Consider the following 22,053-nt stretch of genomic DNA (forward strand, 5'->3'; position numbering starts at 1 on the left):
TTTGAAGAACCCCTGAGCTATCCAATACTCTGTTAAAGATGACTTATAATTCCTATAGTTTGTTTTAAACAAGGGATACTTCATGCATTGGTAGGTAAAGAAACAATCTTTAAAAATTTYTCAAGGCAGCTGATTTCTATTATTTCTGAGCAATTTCTAAGGTGCTGATCAAACCAATATAAAATGGGTCTACATACCCAGGTCTGATAAAGCAAGATAGTTTTAGACTGCAAGATTACACCCAATTTCTAAACTTCATGGCACATAGTTCTATCTTCTTCAAATACCATGATGAAGACAAGTGCAAGAGCAGTTACAGCTTCTAAAATACAGTCAAGAGTGCTTCTAAAATTAATGCAAATCACAGCAAGCAGCACAAAAGCCTAAGAAACAAGTAAAGACCAAATTGGAAACAAGAAATGAAAGGAAGAATAAGAAAAGCCAAAAACAAATTTCACTAGATTTTCGGTCAGAAAGCTACTATTACGTGTTCCCCTCCTGCTTTTTTTGTTGTTGTGTGTGTGTGGTGGGGGGAGRGGGCGCATGGGTAGGGAAGCAGTAGAAAGGGAAAAGTCCTACAAACACCTCTCCAATTTTGTCATGCMTTCTTTGATGCAAAAATCTCAGGGGCAGAATAAGGGGCTACAATAAAAGCTCATAATCTGCACTCACTAACGGCACACACCTACAATATGATGGTCTTTTTAGATCTTGCTGTTCATAGGAAAACTGTGACCRGGAGGGAGGGAGGAACATATTTTCTCTAAACAGGTTTTCATATGTAAGGGTAAGAACTGCTGAATATCCTCAGTAGTCTCTAGACTTATTCACAAAAGCTTAGCACTAAATTACACTAACCCAGAATAGCACTAACACTAACCCAGAATGTAAGACGTGATTCCTTGCTTAGCAAAATATCTTATTCAATGTTTATGCAAAAGACTCTATAAATATGTCAAAAAGACCATGTAGAAAGCCAGTTTATCTCAGAAGTGAGAGATAAACAATGTTTTTCATTTGGGCCTAGATGATGCCAAACTATATCAAAAAACAGGAGATCCAACTGATTGACTCACTAGCTACAACTCTCTATAAACTCTACTTGCCTCTGTTTATTTCCTAATTACACTGAAAAAGTACCTGACAGACAATATTATGAACATCTGTCACCATTTATTCAATACAGTACATGCTACAGCACGACTTGGCCAACAGAAGGCTCTAGTCCAGAAGCAGGCAGCAAGAAAGCTTTGCCCAGAGCTCTGGAAAAAAAAAAAAAAAAAAAAAAAAAAAAAAAAAAAAAAAAAAAAAAAGTTATGCTGGTAGCACTGCCACCTTTCATGGCAAAGCTCTTCTGTCTACAGAAAATCAGTGCTCTAGTTACAGTAATTAGCTTACCAGAGGCCAAAGAACCTGTAAGTTTCCCATTTCTCCTTACAGGGAAGTTTGTATATCAGATTAAGATTTCTTCCCCCTAATACCTAGAACATTCCTTGGAAGTGCCAAACTGATTAGCTATAAGATTCAGAAATTATACTAGAGCAAATAGCAGCAGTGTAACTAGCTCTGCAAAGAACCTCATTTTATTTGGCAAAAAAAAATCCCTGCTTTATTAATAAAAAAGTCCAGGGACAACTATCATAAAATTAGTATTTCTGTAGTAACTTTGCTAGCAAAAATGAAGATTTACATTGCTGCAAAATATTGCAACACTCCATTAATGGCGCTCTCTATTGACAGACTGAGGACAACATGGGCTAAATGGATCCACACCTCAAATGAACTCATCCAGGATCCTTAACCTGGGACAGAGGCATCTTGATCCTTGYTCTGCAGCAGCACCAGAGGTGGAAACACAAGACTAGCTGTGCTGCAGTTCACTGCTTGGTAAGAAAGGTAATCCAGTTCTTTCTTCAAACTAGTACTGATAAATGTAGACATCAGAGCTYAGCTCAAGAAACCAGAGTTTCATAGCACTGATGCTACTGTATTACAGATCTAGAATGGTAAAAAAGCATTTCCTTGCAGATTTCAGTCAAGTATTATTTAATTATAAACTATTTTAATTTATAATTAAGGTTAATCATCTTGTCTTTTTATCTATCTGGTGCAAAATTTGTCAAAATTTAGACTATGAAATATTTTTGAAGTGAGTATGAATAATTTGGGGAAAATAGTAATTGAAATTTAATAAAGCAAGGCAGGATTAAAAAGATCTCTGACAGCAGAAGCAAACTATATCATACACTCCTATTCATTAATGTTGTATTAGTTTTATTAGCTGATACCTCTAATTTTTTGAAGTGACTAAAATAGCTAAAGGCTCAGATGCTGAACTGTAACACCTATGTTAGAATATCCAAGATAAAGACAATCTGCACGGGCACAAATACATTCTACTTAAACTAAGAAGGAAGTGTGTAAATAATCTCATTGTATGATTATAATGACGTGAAACAAACTGTCCAGAAGATATCACTTGGAAATAACTACGAAAAGCATTGTTTTTGAGATAAAAGAGGTGAAACAACCCTCAGGAGAGCACCAAACATCTATTCTGCAGATTTTTTTCTAAAGAACCTCAGAAAATTGAAGTTGTCAAACTTTAGTAGCATGTGATTTCCCTTAAATTAAACTATGGAGAGATGCTCCAAGAACCATTTTCATCAATTTGAAGAACACCTAGTATTCTTTTTTTAGGATGATCTGTGAACATACAAACTGCCCTTCATAAAACAACATTTTCAGAGTAACTAAGGTACATGGGAAGGCAAGAGCTCCATCACCAAACACAGAATTAGACTGCCCTCTGCTGGCAACTTTATGAACATGATATTTGGTTATTCAGAAAAACCTTTTACACAGGAAATCAGCGTGGGCACAGTCATCCCTGAGCGATACAGCCTACAGCTTGTACAAGGTTTGTGTGATATGCAAAAAAAAAAAAAAAAAAAAAATCAGCTTTTGTAGCTGAAGCTTTAAGAGCCTTAATACAATCTTATCAACTCCTGAAATGGCAGCTAACAAACACCCAGATACGAGATGAAGCACAATAGTTTGTCCTCTGGTTTCAAATATCTGAACATAAGACTGTCTCTTTGCAAAGGCTGGATTGTTCAGAAGAATCAGAATTAAGCWAAGCAGTGCAGACACATGCTGCTGCCTTTTACAGCACTTTAGCAGAAGTTGCTGAATATCAGTAGATATTGCAGATATCTATACCCATCACATGTTCTACAAACCAAACATCCAAACACTGAGGCCGAACCATTCACTGTTTATGAAGATTAATAAAGCACACAGGACTGTAGCTCATCACCTGGCCATAAGGTTCCTGAAACACAGCACTGCTACTGGCTGCAGGTCACTAATACCCAGTTAAGACTGTGCTACTTGGCTAATGAATCAACCTCACAATACTAGACTAAAAGGAAAGATAAACTCCAGTCTCAGATAATCCTTACTCTCTTAGCTTCATTTAAGTATATTTACTCCTAGCCAAATCTGGAATACTCAGTGGTTTCGCTCTTCCTAATTTTGGAATGCTTGCCTGTACTCAGTGGACGTGGGAAAAGTCTAGTGCTTGGCATGATATTTTATTGGAATTTTAATCATTTCCAGATATAAATATTATTTGAGGAAAGAGTCTGCTATGTAAAATTATAGATGATACAGAGAATCACAACCCACTGTAATAGATTGATTTATAAATGTATGATTTGAAGCATGTGGAAGGATTTAGATTGAAATAATGTCAAGGTAATTGACAACCTACTGTACTATTTTCCTATTTGATTTAATTTGCATTAATTTGCATTTCCTATGTGATTTAACTTGCAAAATTATTTATTAAGAAAAGAATATTTAAAGCAGAAAAGATGGAATGAAGCAAGAATTAAAGTCAGCAATTTACAGACCATTTGTTTCATGACAACATATTGTTAAAAGTTTTCTATAAAAATAATAAAACAAAATTTGAAAGCTTACCAAATGCACAGTGCAGAATCTAGAACAAAAAGAAAAATTCAAATCATCAACATGCCCAATGCAGTAATTCAAAAGTATATTTAGCTCTATTACTACTGCTTAAGCTTCTATATTTTTATTTCAAAAATTGAACTTAATATTTAGCTTCAATGCTCCAGCTAAACAGAACAGTAAGCTTCTGGACTGCTGAAAAGAAATACCTCAAACAGATAATTAATTTACGTTTAGCTTTAAACCACTCTATAATGCTAATTTAAAAAAAAAAAAAAAAACACCACATTACATAGGAAGCTCTGACAGAAACATTAGTAAAACTGAACACTGTGGAGGAAGTTGCTACCTACCTCAAGTAAAGCTCCAGTTTGGAAGAACTTCAGAGGCTTTTCTATTGAATAGTAAAGGCTGTGGTAGCTACCTTTAGCCAGGTATGCTCGAACTAGACCAACTGCAATCACAAGCCATCTGAAASAAGACAGAAAAAATGTCAAAGATAAGGAGAAACTAAGTAGAGCACACATGCAAATTATCTCTAATCTTTATTAGCTAACTCATTATGCAGTAAGGCAATAGGCATACAATGGCCCCAATATCAACTTCCTGCTTACTTGGCAACACTGAAAGCATTAAATACATCTGGGTTCCCTGCAAATGTAAATTAAATATTATATGTTTTTAAAAATACCTTAGAGCACCATCATAACATCAATATCTCTAYATGTAAATTTCTTTTTCTATTGAGCTGTATTTAATTATGGAAGTTGTTAATGATATTTAAGACTGACATCACATTTTGTTTAGCTTAAGCAGCAAACCATTTCCTGCCAATCATAGATTCTTGATGCAATACAGTAATCRAGATCTAGAAGGCATCCATTTTCATGTTTCAGTTCAAAATATGCTCTTAGTCTATGATACTCCATCAGCTTAACTGCTTTTTATGATTAAGAAGTTATTAATAAGTAACTACAATATAACTAAGCCTATTAGCTAAAGCCTTGCGGGTAATGTTGGCCACTCCTATCCCTGCTTTTCTTCGTAAACAACAAATAAACTAGGCCTATGTAACAAAAGCCTATATCAATATTTGTCATAGTTAATCTTTAAAAAAATGCAGCTAGGAATTGACAAKGCACATAAAAATCCTGAAAAGTATTTTACAGCACACTAAGTCAGGTCAGCCACAAGGAAAGCATTAATGGAGATGTATTGTGCTTGCTTGTGGGGCAGTTTACAGACAAAGGAATCACAAATTCAAGCAGAATAAGCTGACTGAAATGAATGACCTGGCACGCCTCAGCCTGCAAGCAGACACTCCCTTTCGGCCTAGCTGTTCAGGTGGAAGAGCAAGGGGATCTAGAGGATCATTTGTGTGGCTCCCCCTCCTCTAGCAGGGTCTGCTGCTCCCTCTGACTTATACAGAGTTGTATTTCTGCTTAAGCTGTCTTATAAAACCAAAAGACAGAAAACGTTCACCAATGGTTGGTACAAAGAAAGAATCACATTAATTTGGTATTCGGACTTCAAAGTAGACTAAACCAGCAGATAGAATAGTTAACAGACACTCTTTGTACCGCTGACTAACACTCCAGTAGCTAACAGCAAGTTGATAGTCTCCTGTTCCTAACTGTCAGTTTTTGCTTTTACCTCATCTTCTATGTTTGCTGAGAAACTTAGATAAWTTGAGCAACTTCTCAGGAGGCAGCAGATAAGAGTTCCTTGTTGCACGCTTGTTTTCACCTTAATTGAAACTCAGCTGGTAAAATAAATGGCTCTCAAAGCTGTTCAAGCTTCCTGCTTGCCTTCTTCCAGCCTCTCTGCTGGATAGCCAAGTTCAAGAAGAATCAACCTATCTATGACTTGATCTCAAAGACCACCTCTTTCTTTCAATAATACAATTACTGTCCTTCAAAGGGCATTTAATACCAATTGAAGTATTAATCTCCATAAAATTAAAAGCTGTGGCTACTCAGTTTTGAAGCTTTTAGTACCTCTGCCCGTTTTCTGTGATTCTTAAAGAGTGCAAAGGAAAAATGTGACCAGAGAAAAAGAGCAGGGGAATAGATGAAAGATCAACTTAAAAAAAATTAAACAAAACAAACAAACAAAAAAAAAAGATTAAAATGGCAGTAAGAGGCACCACTGTCACATGGAGGATGAGTCCAGCTCTGCACTATACACTAAAAAGACCTACTTGATAGACCTTCATTATATGTGGTGCTTATAATTGATTAAATAAGCGCTGCCATTCATATAAACTCTTAGCTAGAATGCTACATTCTCTGATTAATATAAACTAAGGAAAAATGAATATTACATAAATACAAGTTGAGGAGTGCTTGGTTTTTTTGTAGCTACTCAGACTTGACAGTTTTTCATGTGCTCTTGGCCTGCTCCCCTTTTTTAATTTATAAGGAAAACATTTACTGAGGTCTTAATTGATTTACACAAAGAGAGAAAATAGCAAAGGTACAGCATGAATGAGGCTAAARAAAAGGAAAGTGTGCTTTGACTCTAAGCAGCTCGTTATTGAAGATATGGACCCTGAAGTTCATAATTTGAACACAATTTGCTAAGTACAAATTGCACTATCTCTCTGTACGCTCACAAAGCTATTACATAGAAAAGATACAACTTGCTGAATGAAATAATTATGAAATTYATTATTTATATCACTGTCAGCTACTGCTATCCCGATAGGAATTACAGCACTTGACTAAAAACAGGAAATATGATACTTGAAATTAGTTTATTACAATATCAAAAATTTATGCCAAAAATTTATTTATTAGCTCCACCAACAGCAAATGGGTCATGTCTCATTTCCCCTCAYTCCCACCATCAGTGATTTTAGTCAAAGATATTTTAATTTCTATACTGCACAATGTGTCAGGAATAAGCTTCATATGCCAAACTATTTGATATCATAACTGGAAAATACCAATTTGAAGACAATAGAAGAAAGTTAAGCAAAGTGAAGAAGGTAATCAGCACATTATCTGGGCACCTTGGGCTTTGGTGCTCTCATTTCACAGCTCTCTTTACAAGGCAGTACAAACAATTGTCATCTGGAGGCAGAAAACTAAACTGAACACTGATTTATATGGGACAATGAATAATTATCAGCAGCAGCTGTGTATCAATACCACATGAACAACTGTCAACCAACAGCTGAAAACCTACTTCATTATAAGGTATTTACAAAAGGAAGCAATAAACACCCAACACTGCGCTGTGCAGCGCTTCAGCAGCGGCCGAGGGGGCAGAAACCACCTCCGTTTGAAGCCCAGTCCTCTGCGAGAGCCCTCAGGAACCTACTCCAGAAGTGCAGCAGTGAGTGACAATGCAGAGATGTGAAACCCAGATAAGAGAACTCCCAGGTTTGCTCCCCAAACTGCAGAATCACAACTACTCCCAGAAAGGCAGCACATCCCACCAAAAGCTGGAATTTTCTAGAAAGTTTGGTATAAATTAGGAAACGAGGTAACACCTTGATCAAGACTTATATGACAAAGTTAAAAAAAATAAAAAAAAAAAAGGAATGTGAGCTACTTGTGTCTGAGATTTCAACACTTCAATGTTTCTAGATCTTTTGAAGAAATAGATAGCTCATAACATCCAGAACTGGCCTAATTAAGAAAAAAGACTTTTAGAAAAATCTTTCCACTTCTCCTGCAACTTCTGTCGCTGCTTTTGATATGTTTTATAAATAAACATAAGTGAATTAAATATCAGCAGCCTAGTAAGCAGGCAAGTGCTTTTACTTGAAAGAACAACTCAGGAGGTTAACTTGGTAACATTATAACATCAGCTGAGACATCCTAACAAAGGGAAAAAAAGCACTCCTGACTGACAGTATTGTGTTGTATTGTTCATGTAATTAAGGATTTCTCAAACAAAAGATTAAACTGTATTAAGACGGTGGGTAATTACCATCCCACTCCATAAGCAGGATACCCTGMAAATATCATATAAAGCCATAAATCCTCTTAACAGCTGCATTTCACAATAATACACTTACTGTGCAATAGGTGTAGCAAGCACCTTGGAAGAACTGAGCTCTCTCCCCGTAATTACCTTTGTTCTACATAGTGTAACCACATCATAAGCGAAAATAACATCAGCTCTGCCACTAGTGAAAATAAGAATCATCTCGCCCAACTGCCTCACTGAAGTAAATGCAAATGCCATCTATATCAATTCTATATTGATCTCCCCTCGGAGAAGCAACGTCTAGTCTGTGTGCCTGACTCCCCACCCACTCAGATTTATCTAGAAGAAAATGGGCTCATTCAGGATCCATTTTAAGGCTCTTTTCTCCTAAGCTTTGCTTTTTAAATTTACTACTATGGGTAAACTCTGTGCGTTTAGGTTCATTTCTCTACCAAAAACTGTTGGATCCACAGAACAAACTAAGTTGAGCACAATGATCTACACGGCCGCCCAGATGAGAAAATAACTACGGGGTAAGTTAAGGTGAGGCAGAACACAGACTCCGCACTGGCCCTTCTCGGCGGCCCYGCTCGTCCAAAGCACTTGTGCTGCTCAAGCTGCCTCTGCTCGGGAGGGACGGAGGATCTGGCGAGGACACGCAGCACCGCGGTGCAGCGCAAGGGAGGAGACCCCCACAGCGCCCACTTTCCCTGCCGGGCTTCTCGCTATAACCTGCARAGGCTGGGACTGAAGGAAGGAAAGGAAAACAACTTCACGTATATTCGCATGGAACTGCTGTCCAGCATGAGAGGCAGGGAGCGCAATTTATACTCCTCCTTCCCCTCACCGAAAGTTTGGGCATGACCAGTGACAGCAGGAGGCAGCGAGGGAGGCGGTGGCTCCGCCGCGGGCTGCGCCGAGCCGAGCCGGGCTCCGGCCGCCGGAGCTCGCACGGGGGACGGGGAAGGCGCAGGGCGGGCAGCGACCCGCGCCGGCCGCACGTGTGCGCCATGCGGACCACACACACACACACACATACAGATACATGCGCGCACACGTGTGCCCGCGTGCCCGGCGCGGAGCCCCTCGTCGCTCCGGATCCCCCGGGCCGCAGGGGCAGCCCGCACCCCCCGCCGGGCGCGGGGGAAGCCGGCCCGGCCCCGGCCCCGCGTGCAGGCGCCCCCCGCGGGCGGGCGGGGGGGCGAGCCGCCCCCTTACCCCGCCGTCATGACGACGTTGTAGATAACGAGGTAGGCCGTGGCCAGCGCGCCCGGGCCCTTCCTGCGCCGCGGCGGCGGTTGGCTCCCGTAGCCGTTATCCGCGCGGCTCCCGCCGCCGCCCGCCGCCATGTTCCGCGCTCCTGCCGCCGCCGCCGCCTCTCAGCGCACGCCGGGGCCGCGGGGCGGGGCCGCCGCCTCCCCGCGTCGCCGCCGCCGCCATCTTGGAGCGGGGCAGAGCTGCCCCCCTGCCGGGCCGGGCCCGAGGTGAGCGGCGCTGACACACAGCTTAAAGGCAGCGCTGCGGGCGCCGCGGATTCGCATCAGCCTTGTCTTCGGGGCTTTGGTTGGTTGTTTTGGGGAGGGTTGGTCGCTTTTCATGATTTTTTTCTTTAAGTTTAATAGGCACAATTTCTGCTGCAGTTTTGTACAGTTTAGTAAAACTGCATTGCATTACTGGATTACATTGCATTAGTGGATTGCGGGAGACTCAGTATCCCTTTTAAAGGAGATAGCTCCTTTCCCAGAATTACATACACCATCCTCACTTCTTTTAAGTGCATCAGTGAAAAAGATTTTTTTTTTTTTAAGTCATAGAAAGCATACAAATCCTGCAGAGTTACTTCTCAGCTTTCAAGAGCCATTGTCGATATGTTCTCAATGCTGCTGGTGGTGCAGTTCCTCTACCAGCGGCACCGGCCCGCCCCAGCAACTCCTGCCTTGGCCCTGGTGTCTGTGTCTCATCACTTTGTGACATTATGAGCTTCTCTCGCAGTCAGTAGGGCTTAATATTCAAAGACAGTATATGAGAATACCATTTTCAGACAGCAATCTTCCTACTCGGTGTTCTGGACATTTTCAATAAACATTCCAATAAATTTTAGATATATGCCTTTATCAGTATTTAAATATACATTTCTGTGTTTTCAAAGCCTGCAAGTCAACAGAGAGAAGAGAACTGGGCTGCCCTCTGCGTTCAGCTTCACAAGCAGCTTTGTCTGGCTGCAAGCATTTTATAAAATCTCCTCACCCACCACAACTACACACTGGGCACTTGGATATTGGGCAGGCTTGTAGTTCAGCAAATTAAGTTTCTGCAAATCCAGAAACCTGAGTTACAAACAGCAGTGGCTAGTCCCTGAATTCCCTCATCTCTTGAGGAGACTGTTTTATACAAAAATAAAAATAAAAAAGCGGTTCAACTTGAGTAGTAACAATGTCTTGCCTAACCTCTGCTATTGGGAATTATTCCCACCTTACCACACCCAAAATGTGGTTCCCTGCAAACATACAGGCAAGACAAGGTTTATAGGAAGAGATAATACCTTTTATTTCACTAGTTGGGATGGCTGGCAAAATGAGACAGGATTTCAAGCACATGGAAGATCATTCTTCAGTTAGAAGAGTCTTCGCTCTACTTGTCAAACAAAAAAAATGTCGAGGCTAAATACAAGTTGGAATGAATTGCTTAGAGTTGAATTAGATATGAATCCCATCATTTTTGAAGTAAGGATCATTGTTTCCTAAAGAGCAGCTGTTCTTAGGAATCAACATGACATTTTACTTCATCAACTAGATCATAAGCCAGATACATCCTAGGGAAAAAAGCGAGAGAGGCTGTAGCTTGTTGAACACCGAGAGATCTGAAGAGGGGGAGAAGGAGGGGAAAGCCTGTGCAGCAAAACCAATATTGACACTGTGGGGTTTGATAGCCAGTACACATACACATACCTGATACCTTTTCATGTCTGTATCCTCGGCCATCAAAGCTGCATGTTTTATTAGTACAGAACAGCATTATGTATGTGCCTACCTGCATGGAAAAGCGCAGCCCAGTGAATAAAGTTAAGTTTCTTGAGACTTCATCTTGCAAAGATGAYTGTTTCAAGGGCTGAAAGTTTGCTTAAGAAACATGTTGATACAGACAGGAGGTTTCCCAATCTTTGCTTTAGGGAACCTCTGTGCTGTGAGAATGCAGAAGCACCGAGCACTACAATCAGTGTGGCCACCTCACCCATGCTTGTGGCAAGCAGGTCGCAGCAAGGGAGCGACCAGGAGAAGACACTTCCTCTGACTGCCTTAGCCAGGGGGAACGCAGTGACGGCTGCAATAGAGTATACAAGTTGCGTGCTTTGTGGTATTATTTATTTAGGAACTGTGAGTAACTACAGCTGTAGCGTTCTCATCTTTGCAATTCTGATGGTTTAACAAACTGGGAAAACATTAGCATATTTTTATTAAGGTACAAAATACACCCCATTGATGCCTAACATTTAAAAAACGTGAGAAAAGCTCTGTATGCTCTAAATCAGATTAAAAACCTTTCTGTATAAGGAATTGTGGCAATATTGTGTTTAGTATAACAAGAGTTCTTTATCCATTGAAAAAGAAAAGACATGCTGGCAAATCTGAACCTAGCAATAAAGAGTAAAGCAGTTATAAAAACCATCATGTGATCCACATTAGTTGAATTTTGAATGTAGAAGAGCAAATCATATAAAACACATATGCAACTAGGTAATATCAAATAACCTAAGGCTGATATTGTACACACCTGTATTAAAGTAGACTGACTACTTAATTGTGAAGATTTCAAATATTTTCTCTTTTTTTTTTTTTTTTTTTTTTAGAGGTAACCTTTGAAAAAGTGCAATGGTTGCACTTGACACACAAAAAAAGTGGAAAAGAAAAGGAATCACTTTTGGAATGATACATAGATACAGGACACTCCTTTTGGATTACGCATATCACCTTACAGCCTCTGATATTACCTCTGAACAACAACAACAAAAAAAAAGTGCCAACACTGTGAAAGGTAAGCAAAGTTACTAATCTGAGTGCATTAACCATTTCTGAGAAAAAAAAATGGGGTTTGGATTTTTTTTTCTTTTTGTTCCTGCATTTTTTAAACAGGCAACAGCCCTAATAATGCAGGTTCAAGACAAAAATAAGACAGTCAAGCTCATAAGGTACAAATAGGTCCTATATAGGTTAAGATTCTTTGGAAATGGCTTAGGATAAAGGAATTTCTAATCCAGACTACTATCTTTTTGGCTGTTCAAAAAGTCTGTGGGAGTTTCCAGCTTATTATCAGTTGAAATCTGCTTTGCAATGGCCAAATAAATGCAAGTAAAATTTTAACTAAATTGGGATTTCCTTCACACACATGCACATGGAAATCACTGATTGTGCAATAGCCTATGTTTCACAGCAGCATAAAAATGAATCATAAATCATTACTAAACTGTCCAGAACAACAGAAAATTTTCTCAGTCTCTGTATTTTCAGTCTTTTTCTCAAATAGAAACAGACTGAATTAAAGTGACAGATTCTGCATTAAAGTGACAGAATCTATAAGGGAAAGTTGACATGGTATGGTCAGCAATACCTCAGAAAAAAACACATGGATATCTAAGATTCGCAGTATTAGAACTAAAATAACAGCACACTGAGAAAGGGGAATAAATGTGTTTAAAGTTAGGACAGTGAAATTCTGTTTAGAACATATGAAAAATGAACAGTATGAACATACAAAATGCAATGCTCACTRTATCAGACCTTCCCTTATAGAAGATACTGCTATGATAGCAGCCTGTCCTAAGACTGGTGAGATTCACTGCATGTGTCTGACCAACGGCTCCTTGTAAAGCAGATCTTGGGGAGCCAACATAGCTGTAGTGCTGGCTGATGACAATGATGGTATAGACCAATGACCTCAATAAATAGGCTGTTTTTCTTCAGTAAGTTGAGAGTATGTAATTCTAGAYTTACTTTGTAAATATTTTAATTTAAAAAACAGACTGGGCAACTTAATTGATGACCTTCTTAAATGAAATCCAATCATGCTAGCAACTTAAAGTGCATGCTGATTTCAATTAATGCCCATACATAAAACAAACAGGTCTCAACTGATCATGCTGAAAAACAATCCCGCAAAGACCTACGTATCACACAAGGTGCTTTGGATAACTTGGTTTTCTGAGCCTTAGAAAGAGAGTCCTTAAATATTTCTTTTTCAAAAAACATTTCTTTGAGCCATGTTTCATTCTTCCTCCTCCTCCTCCTCTTCTCCTTCTTTTCCCATTGTTTCCACAAGGAGTTCTGCGGTGCATGTTGCTTCCCCAAGGCTATTAACAGCTTTGCAGGTGTATTTGGCATCATCGTCCCCACATACTTCAGAAATAGTCAAAGAACAGTTCCCATCTTCATCATAATCTATCTGGAAGTGCCGGGACTCCTTGACAGGCTGATCGTCTTTGTACCAGATTACCTCAGGGTCAGGATAGCCTGCAATAGTGGAGAACAATCAGCAATGGCAGTAAAGAAGTAAATGAGTACTTGCCTGCGCTTACTTTACGCTCCAGTTCCACATCCAGGTATGCATGTGTCAAAATGCTGACATATAAGTATTTAGCTGGACTCTATTTAAAATAAAGGTAGGTGTTGTAAGGCTTTTTAGAGTTGCCTGAATTGATCTCATTATGAATAGCACAAATCAAAAGTTAACAATGTGATACTCACTAGGTATCATGTTTCACCACTTTTTCCCTGATTGCAGACACAATCACAGACATCTCAGACACCAGCCAGGAAAGAACTCGTAATAGYATAATAGAGGCTTACCTTAATATGCAGCTTTTCTGGAGCATACAGATCCCAACAGGGAAATTTAGAATTTCAGGGTGCTTTATGCTACAGCTACAATTTCCTGTCCTTCTCAGCCTGCTTTGCTGTGGATATTCAGGATCTTCTTCCACCTAATCTGCTCACTTACACCAGCCTGTTTTGCTGGGTGAATTCGACACTCCCACTCCCTCTGTGTCTTTGTTAGAGTGAGAGGATCTAAGAAAAGCTTTGTGCTTGTGCTTCTCAATAGGAGTTTCTGAGCCTTTTGTGCAGCAGACAGTTGCTATTCTCCAGGCGTCCAGAGCAGGGCCATACAACACACGCGGGAGCACACAGTGCTCCTGGCTGACAGAGCCACCCGAACACGGCACGTTCTGGACTATGACAGGAGAATGACTTCCCACTGAACAGCAATAAGTGCAGGAATTGCTAATACACAGCGAGCATTGCAGCGATACAACTGGAAAGCTTGGAAAATTGGCCATGGTACATCTATCTTTTTTATTCCATGCAGGATGTATACACCATACACCATGCTGAGCATCCATCAGCAACAGCAAGGAACAGGTAAGAAACAGGCAGTGAAAGAGATCAGGAGCACAGAAAGAAATAAGGACAAGATCTGTGAGGCTGTTTTATCTTTCTTAAAATTAGAAACTACTGAACTTTTAATACATACATTCTGGTACCAACTCTGGTTGGGGTTTTTTTTTCTTTGACGTCTCTTCCTGATTTTTAGTTTAATCAACAGCAAATGCCAGCAGTCTTTGCCCTTAATTTTTTAGGCTGACAAAGCCACCCTCCTTTAGTGGCACCTCATAAAGTTATTCTTTCTATCTACATATTCCCGTCCGAGTTACCTATTTTTTTTGAGCTTGTAAGTTAACAAAACACAAACACGCACAGTATTTTCTAGATGTGAATTCTGTAGSCAGCACAATGATTATTATCATTACTTCTGCCAACACGCTGCTAGGGGCTTTGCCTTTAGCACAGGGTATGTATGGCTGAAGGTCACCTAAAGCTTGTCTGCCGTTCGAGACAGGAGCCTSCTTATTTGCGGCTTCTGCCTCGCAGGTTCCAAGGGTACGTTTCGGCAACTTACAGTATTATACTGCGTCTTGTTTCTGTTGTTTTCACCCTCAAAAATCATCTTACTATTCTGTCTCAGTATTCTGAGTTACTGACTCACACGTATTTGCTTTTAGAGGTTTCTGCACTACGGCAAGCACAGAACAAGCTGATGCAGCTGCAGAAGGCTTATTTTATTGCAACACGTTCCTGCTGTGACTTGCAGATACTGGTAAAGCACCCACACAACAACAACAGAGAAACCTCAGCTAAACAACAGCACAACACAGAGAGCTGGCACMAAAGGAAAGGAAGAGTAGTGAAGAGATTCTTATTGAATGTACCTTCAATTTTGCAGTCAAATCTAGCAGCACTTCCTTCCACAACCTCTATGTCAAGGATTGTTTTAGTAAAGTATGGCTTTACATGGGGCTTTTCCTCGGCCACCTCCTCAAGGAAAGCATCTGGCAGACAGCAAAGAGGTGGTTAATCATTTTACAAAGGACGTTCTCAAAACATGAGTTTCAATTTTTAATAATCAAAAAGATAATGAAGGCATCTTTGGCTTTTTAATAGAACAGTGAGGATGTCAGCTGCTAAGGTTAGTGGCAGTATTTCAGAGTTGGACAAAGATTCAGACATTAAATAGAATTAAATCCACATTACGGCCACCATGCTACAAATACTCTTTATTTTCTCCCTGAACTTGTTTATAATCAATTCTGCACTCTTCCTAATCAAAGATGCAAACTGGGGGAACTTAGATTGGGCCCATAGTCCATGTGGTTGTTATACACCACAAATGCATGTTCCAAATCCGGGTTTAGTGGAATAACCATGGACATCTATTATTTTTTGTTTTATTTTTTTTTAAATGCCCCTCTCTGAGCATGATGAGCACACAGCAAACACCTTGCAGATAGCAAGCATTATTACTTTACTGTTTGTGCATTTGCATGAAAAGGCAATACGTTGCTGCAATCTCTGTATAACAAACACGCATTCCCAGATTGATATAAAATGCAGCTGACAAGTCTGCCTTAATTCCTCGCATTGAAAGCGAGCAGTTTACAGCCTGTACAACAGGACATTTTAAGTAGCTGAGCAATATAACAACAACAACTTTTTGATCTTTAAAAAAGGAAAAGATAACAGGAGAGAGCAAGCAGGAATAACAGAGTCGACTGGTTTTTAGCACTTTGCCGAAAGGTTTAGCAGCATTCAAAGGGCAGGTGCAGCCAAGTTCCTTACCTTCATTCTCTACTTTGTCTGTGTTTATAGGGCTGGTAGGCGAGCTCCCGGAGGCCTTCCTCCCACTCATACCGGAAATCATCGCCATGGACGACAATCTTCCTATTGCCCGAACGGCATGGCCTGTTTTCTGAGACGTAACACAAGGGCTTCTGGTCAGTCCAATCCAAAAGGCATGTGATTTTCCGTAACAATGGTACTACAATTACTTAGGATCTCAGAAAACCTCACTGAAATTCGCGGACAAACTACTTCATATATAGCTGTGTTGTTCTAGCAGAGACAGAGCAGACTGGTTTGAATTACCAAATTTAGTTGCAGATATGAGCTTCCCCTGATGAACTCATACCTAAATGAATGTCTCTGTTAGCCGAGGATAAAATGCGCTGCCTGAGAAGAGCCAGCGAAAAAGCTACGTACCATTTAAGTGGAACTTAACTCTAGTGGTAAACGGACCTCTGAACAGCTTTATAGGCTGGACTGAGTTTCGTCAAGAACGAATAAGCAGTTAATACGAAATGAATGAGAAAGCACCATCTGCATGATAAATGCAACCCTCTGACAGCTCTAGGTATCAACTGCCAGGACACTAAAACACGTCCAAAGCACTTCTGCTCTAGTATGGGCACTCCTTTCTTTGTACAGCTTGCATRGGAACGAAAGAAGCATGTAGAATAGAACCTAAGGCAAACTATAAGGTAAATTTACCTAAATCATTACTTTGTAAGCTCATGAAAAGGCTGGATCCAGGATATTATGCTCCTGCTACCCTAGCTGTCAGAACAGCACAGATGGARCTATTACATCAATTCCAGCTTTAGGAAAAAAGAAGATACAGAGACTAAATGTTTCCAAGAAAATTATTAAACTAGTCTAACTGAATCCGTGAGAAGCTCAACCCTCCAAGAGAATGGGAACTAGCTTAGAAGGATGAAACTACCACAAAATGAAGGTATAGAGGCCACATTAATGGGCTCGGGCTTGATAAGGATTTCAGAATCCCCTGGCCTCAGCCGTGTGCAGAGGGCAGGGAGGAAAGAGTCATACAGGGAAAAGCCCCTAAAAGAACAGGAAAACTGGGACTTGAACATACCATTTAGTAGCCTGACATGGAATCATGTTACTTTAATGCAGCCCTGCAGCCTCCTACTGCTCACCCACACAAACCAAACCTGCTTTACTACATTCATGTACAAGTCCCGTTTGAGTTTTCTAGCAGCAGAAACTACTTGTCATGATATTCTTCTTAGAATCAGAAACATTAGATACACAAGAGATTTATTAGCATAACTAGCCCAATTCTATGTCCTTTTCATTACCTGCCATTTTCTTCTGGCCATGTATTTCTTCATCCTCTCTTTGGAAAGTTTTTTGGCTTCCATGTTTTTGGTGTCTTTTTGCAGCCAAGGGTGCTGAAGACATTGAGTACAATCTAAGCGACTCCTGTTTTTATATAAAAAGGCTAGTCAGCATTGCCAATAATGATGATAGAACCTACCTGCTTTTACATTATTTCAATTTCTCTTTTTTTTTGTGAACTACTTTCTCTCTTTCTAAAATTTAGCAGAATTCATCACATGGGCACTGCCATCGTAGCCATGCATACTACACAAACTCATTTTCACAATTCTAAAAGCTTCTTCCGGGGTAAGCTGTGCATTTTTAAGTGTTAATAAAATATTATAAAATAAAGCATGAAAAACCATATGTTTTAGTCATGAAATATATACAACAGAGTCACAATGGCTGTGATTCAGCTTCCTCGTTATGACTAGAATCCTGTCTCATATCTCCTTTCCTTTACTCACAGAATTTTTCCCTTTTCTGCTGGTTAATACCTCTCTTCTTACATTGCTAAACAACATTTAACAACACAAGTATCCAAATACATCTCTAGTCAAATCACCCAATACTTCACTTTGTCCATGGTCTATGTATAAATAACTCTCTGTCCTTGGCTGATTGTAAACTCCCTGGAAAAAGAACATTTTCTTTCCTTGGCTTGTCCAGAGCCTGCTGTAAACAGAGCTCCCAACTCTGCTTTTTTTTTCCCTTGCTGAGCCGCTAGATTTATAGGAAAGCCAACTACTCCAGGGTACCTCATTTAAAAACAACACATGGAAATAAATCTAGCAAAATTGCAACCCATTTGGATCAGCAGAGCACATATCATGCAGGAATTGGTAGTTCTTACGCGTGGTCAACCCACAGCAAGGATAAGACCTGCCCCACAGGTCCCAGGGTGCATTTTGCCTGAGGAAAAGGAAAAGAAGAGGGAGCGGGTATTTGAATGGAAGTGCCCTGTTCACACCCTGGCCTGCAACATGAACACTAGCCACGCACACAGGCACAGATGGGCACACGGAGCCCCTTATACAGAGCTGCCAGAAGTGCCTGCCTTGCTGCCCTTAAGATCATGGTGGGGAAACAAGAAGGGTGAGCTCAGATGCATGCAAACGCTACAACTGTAGCAAGTTCAACTGCTTTACTTCATATCTTTCTTTAGCAGGTTGCTGATAAAGTCCTTGGCATCATCAGAGATTTCATCAAAAGCCTCATCGTCGAAGTCCCACGTTGCTGAGGTAACGTTGGCTAAGGTTTCATTGTCGTTGTCTCCCATGAAAGGAGAAAGTCCACTGACCCTGGAGACAGAAGAGATGGACAGGCACAAAACAAACACTGTCACTGTGCAAATGGTCAGAGGAAGAAACAGTTCTTTTCCTGAGATTTTTTAGGCAGAGAACTAAGAATTAGGTGACAAGGGAGAATTGGTACTTGCTACTAGTTTGTTAAATGACTTGTCTGGTTCTGCAAAAACAGTAGCACAACTTTCATATCAAATTCAGCAGGATGGCTTTTTTTGGGCATTCAGAGTGACTTTGCTACCCTTAGTGTCAAAAACAGGGGAGTTTGTACATTTTACTCCATTCACCTCTGTGGAGATAGACTGGGAAGCAAGATGACACCATGAAAGTCACAGACTTATTTTCTAAACAAAAACAACAGCAAAACCCCAATCACAGTAACAGCTACTTCAGGGCAGGCTGCAGATGCATCCAAAAGCAAAATGCTCCTCATGCTCTCAGTAATGATGACGCGTGAAATGCAAATAATACTTTTCCAGAACATAAGTAGAGCTTGCAAGGCTCTTTACTCAACACAATTCAAAAATTGCATGTGAATGGCAACCACATAACATCCAGCTGACATTTTGCGGAGTGTCTTTCTCAAGTTTAGCTTTATCCTTTACTGTACTCTACCTACGTGCACTCAGGTATTTTTGAGATCTGTAGTTACCCTGTCAGTAAAAGCACTGAGGTGAAAGGCTGCATTCTATTTTGGAACTCCAAGTTATAGCTCTTCTTCCTGGCATCCAATTTACACAGTAAACTTTCCGGAATGAAATTTTACAGACTTGGTTTGTCTCCCTGTACTCCAGTCATGTTAACCACTCTCTTAAACAGCCAGTTGTATATAAATGGCAGTACCTTTTTTAAATATGGAAAAATAAATGTAACTTACTAGGGTTCAGAAAGTACGATGGTGAAAATTCCAGCAATGCTACTGAATATCACTGATTAGAGCAGTAAAAAAAAAAAAAATTGGGACCAAATAAAGGGAGATTCAAAATCTCTAAATTTGCTCCAGAGGATTTAAGTTCCATAAGTAAAGTAGAAATAAACATTCTGTGATGGCTCAGACAAAGCAGGTAACAAATCTCTTACCATTTCTGGAAAGTGTCTGTACAGTACAGCAGAGTCTAGAATGTTGCAGGCATATTTCAGATAGATAGGAAAAAACAGAAATTCGCTAGTGATAAAAGGCTGATTTAGCCTCAGGGAGGAAGAAAGAAACAGAACAGATGTGTTTGCTCTCTTACTTTAAACTATATGGGATACATTCAAATACAGCAGTTTATATTATAAATGTATAAAATGCCATAAAACCAATTATGAACTTCTTATAGACGTGAAAGCAGAAAGCTCAAAGATTACAGAAGATGCTCAAAAATTACAGAAAACTCAAAGACTAACATACAAAGCAGTGCTCACATGAAAGAGCACCTTACTGGACCATAACTGTCTCTGTGTTTCAGAGTTCCTGCAAGGGGCGGCAGCCGTTGCACAACACAAGCACATGTGCCCTGCAGCCGGCGGCGCGCAGCCCGCGGGCCGGGTAGGCTGCTGCAGCACAGGCTGGCCTGGCAAAGCCCTCCTGCAGGGCCTTGGATCTATCCCCGCTCAAATATTTATGATAGGAGTATCTGTAGCAACATCATCTTGCTCCATAACATTTTACAAGGTGAAAAAAATCTCATCTAGTTTGCCATTCTAAGTTCTGGGTCCCACATACTCATTTTAAGTTGTATCTTTTTTTTTTTTTTAATTGTTTTTTAAGTAAAGTAAATAATCTCCCAACTACTTCAGCAGTTTGCAAGGGCTCATATTTTATACAAACTATGAGTTTGCAAAATATGTCCTCAGTTCCTTGCCAATATAAGAGCTGAATGTCTTCTCTCTCCTTCCAGTTAAGCTTCAGAGGAAATACTGAGGGCAAGAACCATCCCACTTCTCTTCAGCACTTGATTGAAGGATGGCAAATGTGACCTCTGCATAGTATTACCACAAATAGTATTGTACAGCTCTTGTGGTTTGTAGTTTGGCCTATTTCCAGAGATTAAGGCTCTTTGCTGCTAGGTTGACAGCTCACTTTCCATGAGGAAAGACTGCTACAGATACTGAGACATTGCTTCGTGTGGGAACACCACTGCCCATTGCTCCACAGTGATCTTTCAGAGGCACTGCTGATAAAAAAACACATCAAGCTTTCTGGGCAAAGGGATATTGCATGTGTCACACAGCTTCTGAAGGGTGAGGGTAAAAGGGAAGAAGATTAGGGAAGAAAAAAAAGTTCAGTTGTTTTGGTTTGTATTTTTTTTTTCTGAAGAACAGGGTGACAGGATTGTCTGATAACATCTTAAATGATGTCCTCAATGTCCTCTGTATTTGACTTATAATTGAATTAGGACCAGTTAAGCCTCCAGGCACTTTGTCATTTCCAAACAGCAGTGTAACAACATCCATTCAAAGGTTTCAACAAGCATATTTTTAGATATCTGAATGTGTTGTTGCAAATTTATAAAGCTAAAATAGTTGTCCCCTTCTCCCATAGTTTTATACAGTGAATCCATGGCTTTGTTATGGAAATATTTTACTAGATCCTTGTCTATAGTCAGAAAACAAAACACCAACAACTCATGCAGGTTTTACTCCAAAGTTCTTATCATTATCACAGATCTCACTGGCCTTGATCTTGCATGTTCTTTCCTTAATAGCCATTTAAAGTAATAATGCCCSAGCATCTCTTTTGACAGATTATGGAAACAATTTCATTTTGGAATGCTGAAGCTAAGTGATAAAAAGGAGCTACCTCTCCAGAAAATTAATACTGAGCTTATACTGTGAAGTTACCATTAGACAAGCAGCAAGTTGTTTACTGAAAACATTTTTCCAGCTACTTAACCAGGCATCTTCCTGGCATGTTAAGCACCATTTGTTTAGAAAGTCTTTCACAGTTTCCACTTCTACATAAAGAAGAAAGATATTTCATCCTCTAGACGATGGTCAACATTTATTGTATGTTCTAACAAAGCACTGAGTGCAGATTTAGAAATGTTAAGATCAGCAGGGTCCATTGTGGTCATGAGGCCTGGCTGCCTACATTTCACTTGGCAAGCTCTGCRTTACAACCATCACTGATCTGAGGTAGATGAATGTGCTGCATGCCTGAAAAAGCCAAACTTTGGGCGTTCCTCTGCTAGCAGTGTTTGCAGCAGCAATGCTTCGGGCCTGATGACACCGAGCTCCTCTTCACAGTCTCTTGCTTTGTGTAAGAGGTAGAAAAAAGGTGGCAAATGTCACTTGGAGGAGGACCTCTGTCCGCCTCTAGCAAACCTGGGCAAGTCATGTTG

At 40.1% G+C, this 22,053-nt stretch overlaps 2 protein-coding genes and 1 long non-coding RNA gene across 6 annotated transcripts in view; 1 reads left to right on the top strand and 2 right to left on the bottom strand.

The window, feature by feature from the left end:
• HACD2 (3-hydroxyacyl-CoA dehydratase 2) overlaps positions 1 to 9,284 on the bottom strand; it is a 19,972-nt gene extending 10,688 nt beyond the window's left edge. For 2 of the 3 annotated variants that reach the window (XM_026054320.1, XM_026054335.1), the window contains exons 1-3: positions 9,136 to 9,278; positions 4,332 to 4,449; positions 3,988 to 4,006 (exon numbers count right to left, since the gene is read on the bottom strand). In XM_026054320.1, coding sequence (XP_025910105.1) covers positions 3,988 to 4,006; positions 4,332 to 4,449; positions 9,136 to 9,266 — 268 coding nt within the window. In that variant the 5' untranslated portion in view covers positions 9,267 to 9,278. Of the gene's footprint in view, positions 1 to 3,987; positions 4,007 to 4,331; positions 4,450 to 9,135 lie in introns of all 3 variants that reach the window. The other variant, XM_026054327.1, reaches the window with a different exon arrangement.
• The window catches only part of LOC112960150, a 27,094-nt gene extending 15,266 nt beyond the window's left edge, over positions 1 to 11,828 (top strand). The window contains exons 4-5 of the long non-coding RNA XR_003251717.1: positions 1,741 to 1,896; positions 11,765 to 11,828. This is a non-coding gene — a long non-coding RNA (uncharacterized LOC112960150). The remainder of the gene's footprint in view (positions 1 to 1,740; positions 1,897 to 11,764) is intronic.
• The window catches only part of MYLK (myosin light chain kinase), a 176,356-nt gene continuing 165,639 nt past the window's right edge, over positions 11,337 to 22,053 (bottom strand). For both annotated transcript variants that reach the window (XM_026054306.1, XM_026054298.1), the window contains 5 exons: positions 18,572 to 18,724; positions 17,402 to 17,525; positions 16,083 to 16,212; positions 15,176 to 15,295; positions 11,337 to 13,421 (listed from right to left, as the gene is read on the bottom strand). In XM_026054306.1, the coding sequence (XP_025910091.1) occupies positions 13,177 to 13,421; positions 15,176 to 15,295; positions 16,083 to 16,212; positions 17,402 to 17,525; positions 18,572 to 18,724 (772 nt within the window). In that variant the 3' untranslated portion in view covers positions 11,337 to 13,176. The remainder of the gene's footprint in view (positions 13,422 to 15,175; positions 15,296 to 16,082; positions 16,213 to 17,401; positions 17,526 to 18,571; positions 18,725 to 22,053) is intronic.

Source organism: Nothoprocta perdicaria, unplaced genomic scaffold (assembly GCF_003342845.1).
Source record: "Nothoprocta perdicaria isolate Ctin4 unplaced genomic scaffold, notPer1 scaffold_0, whole genome shotgun sequence".
Classification (NCBI taxonomy): Eukaryota; Metazoa; Chordata; class Aves; order Tinamiformes; family Tinamidae; genus Nothoprocta; species Nothoprocta perdicaria.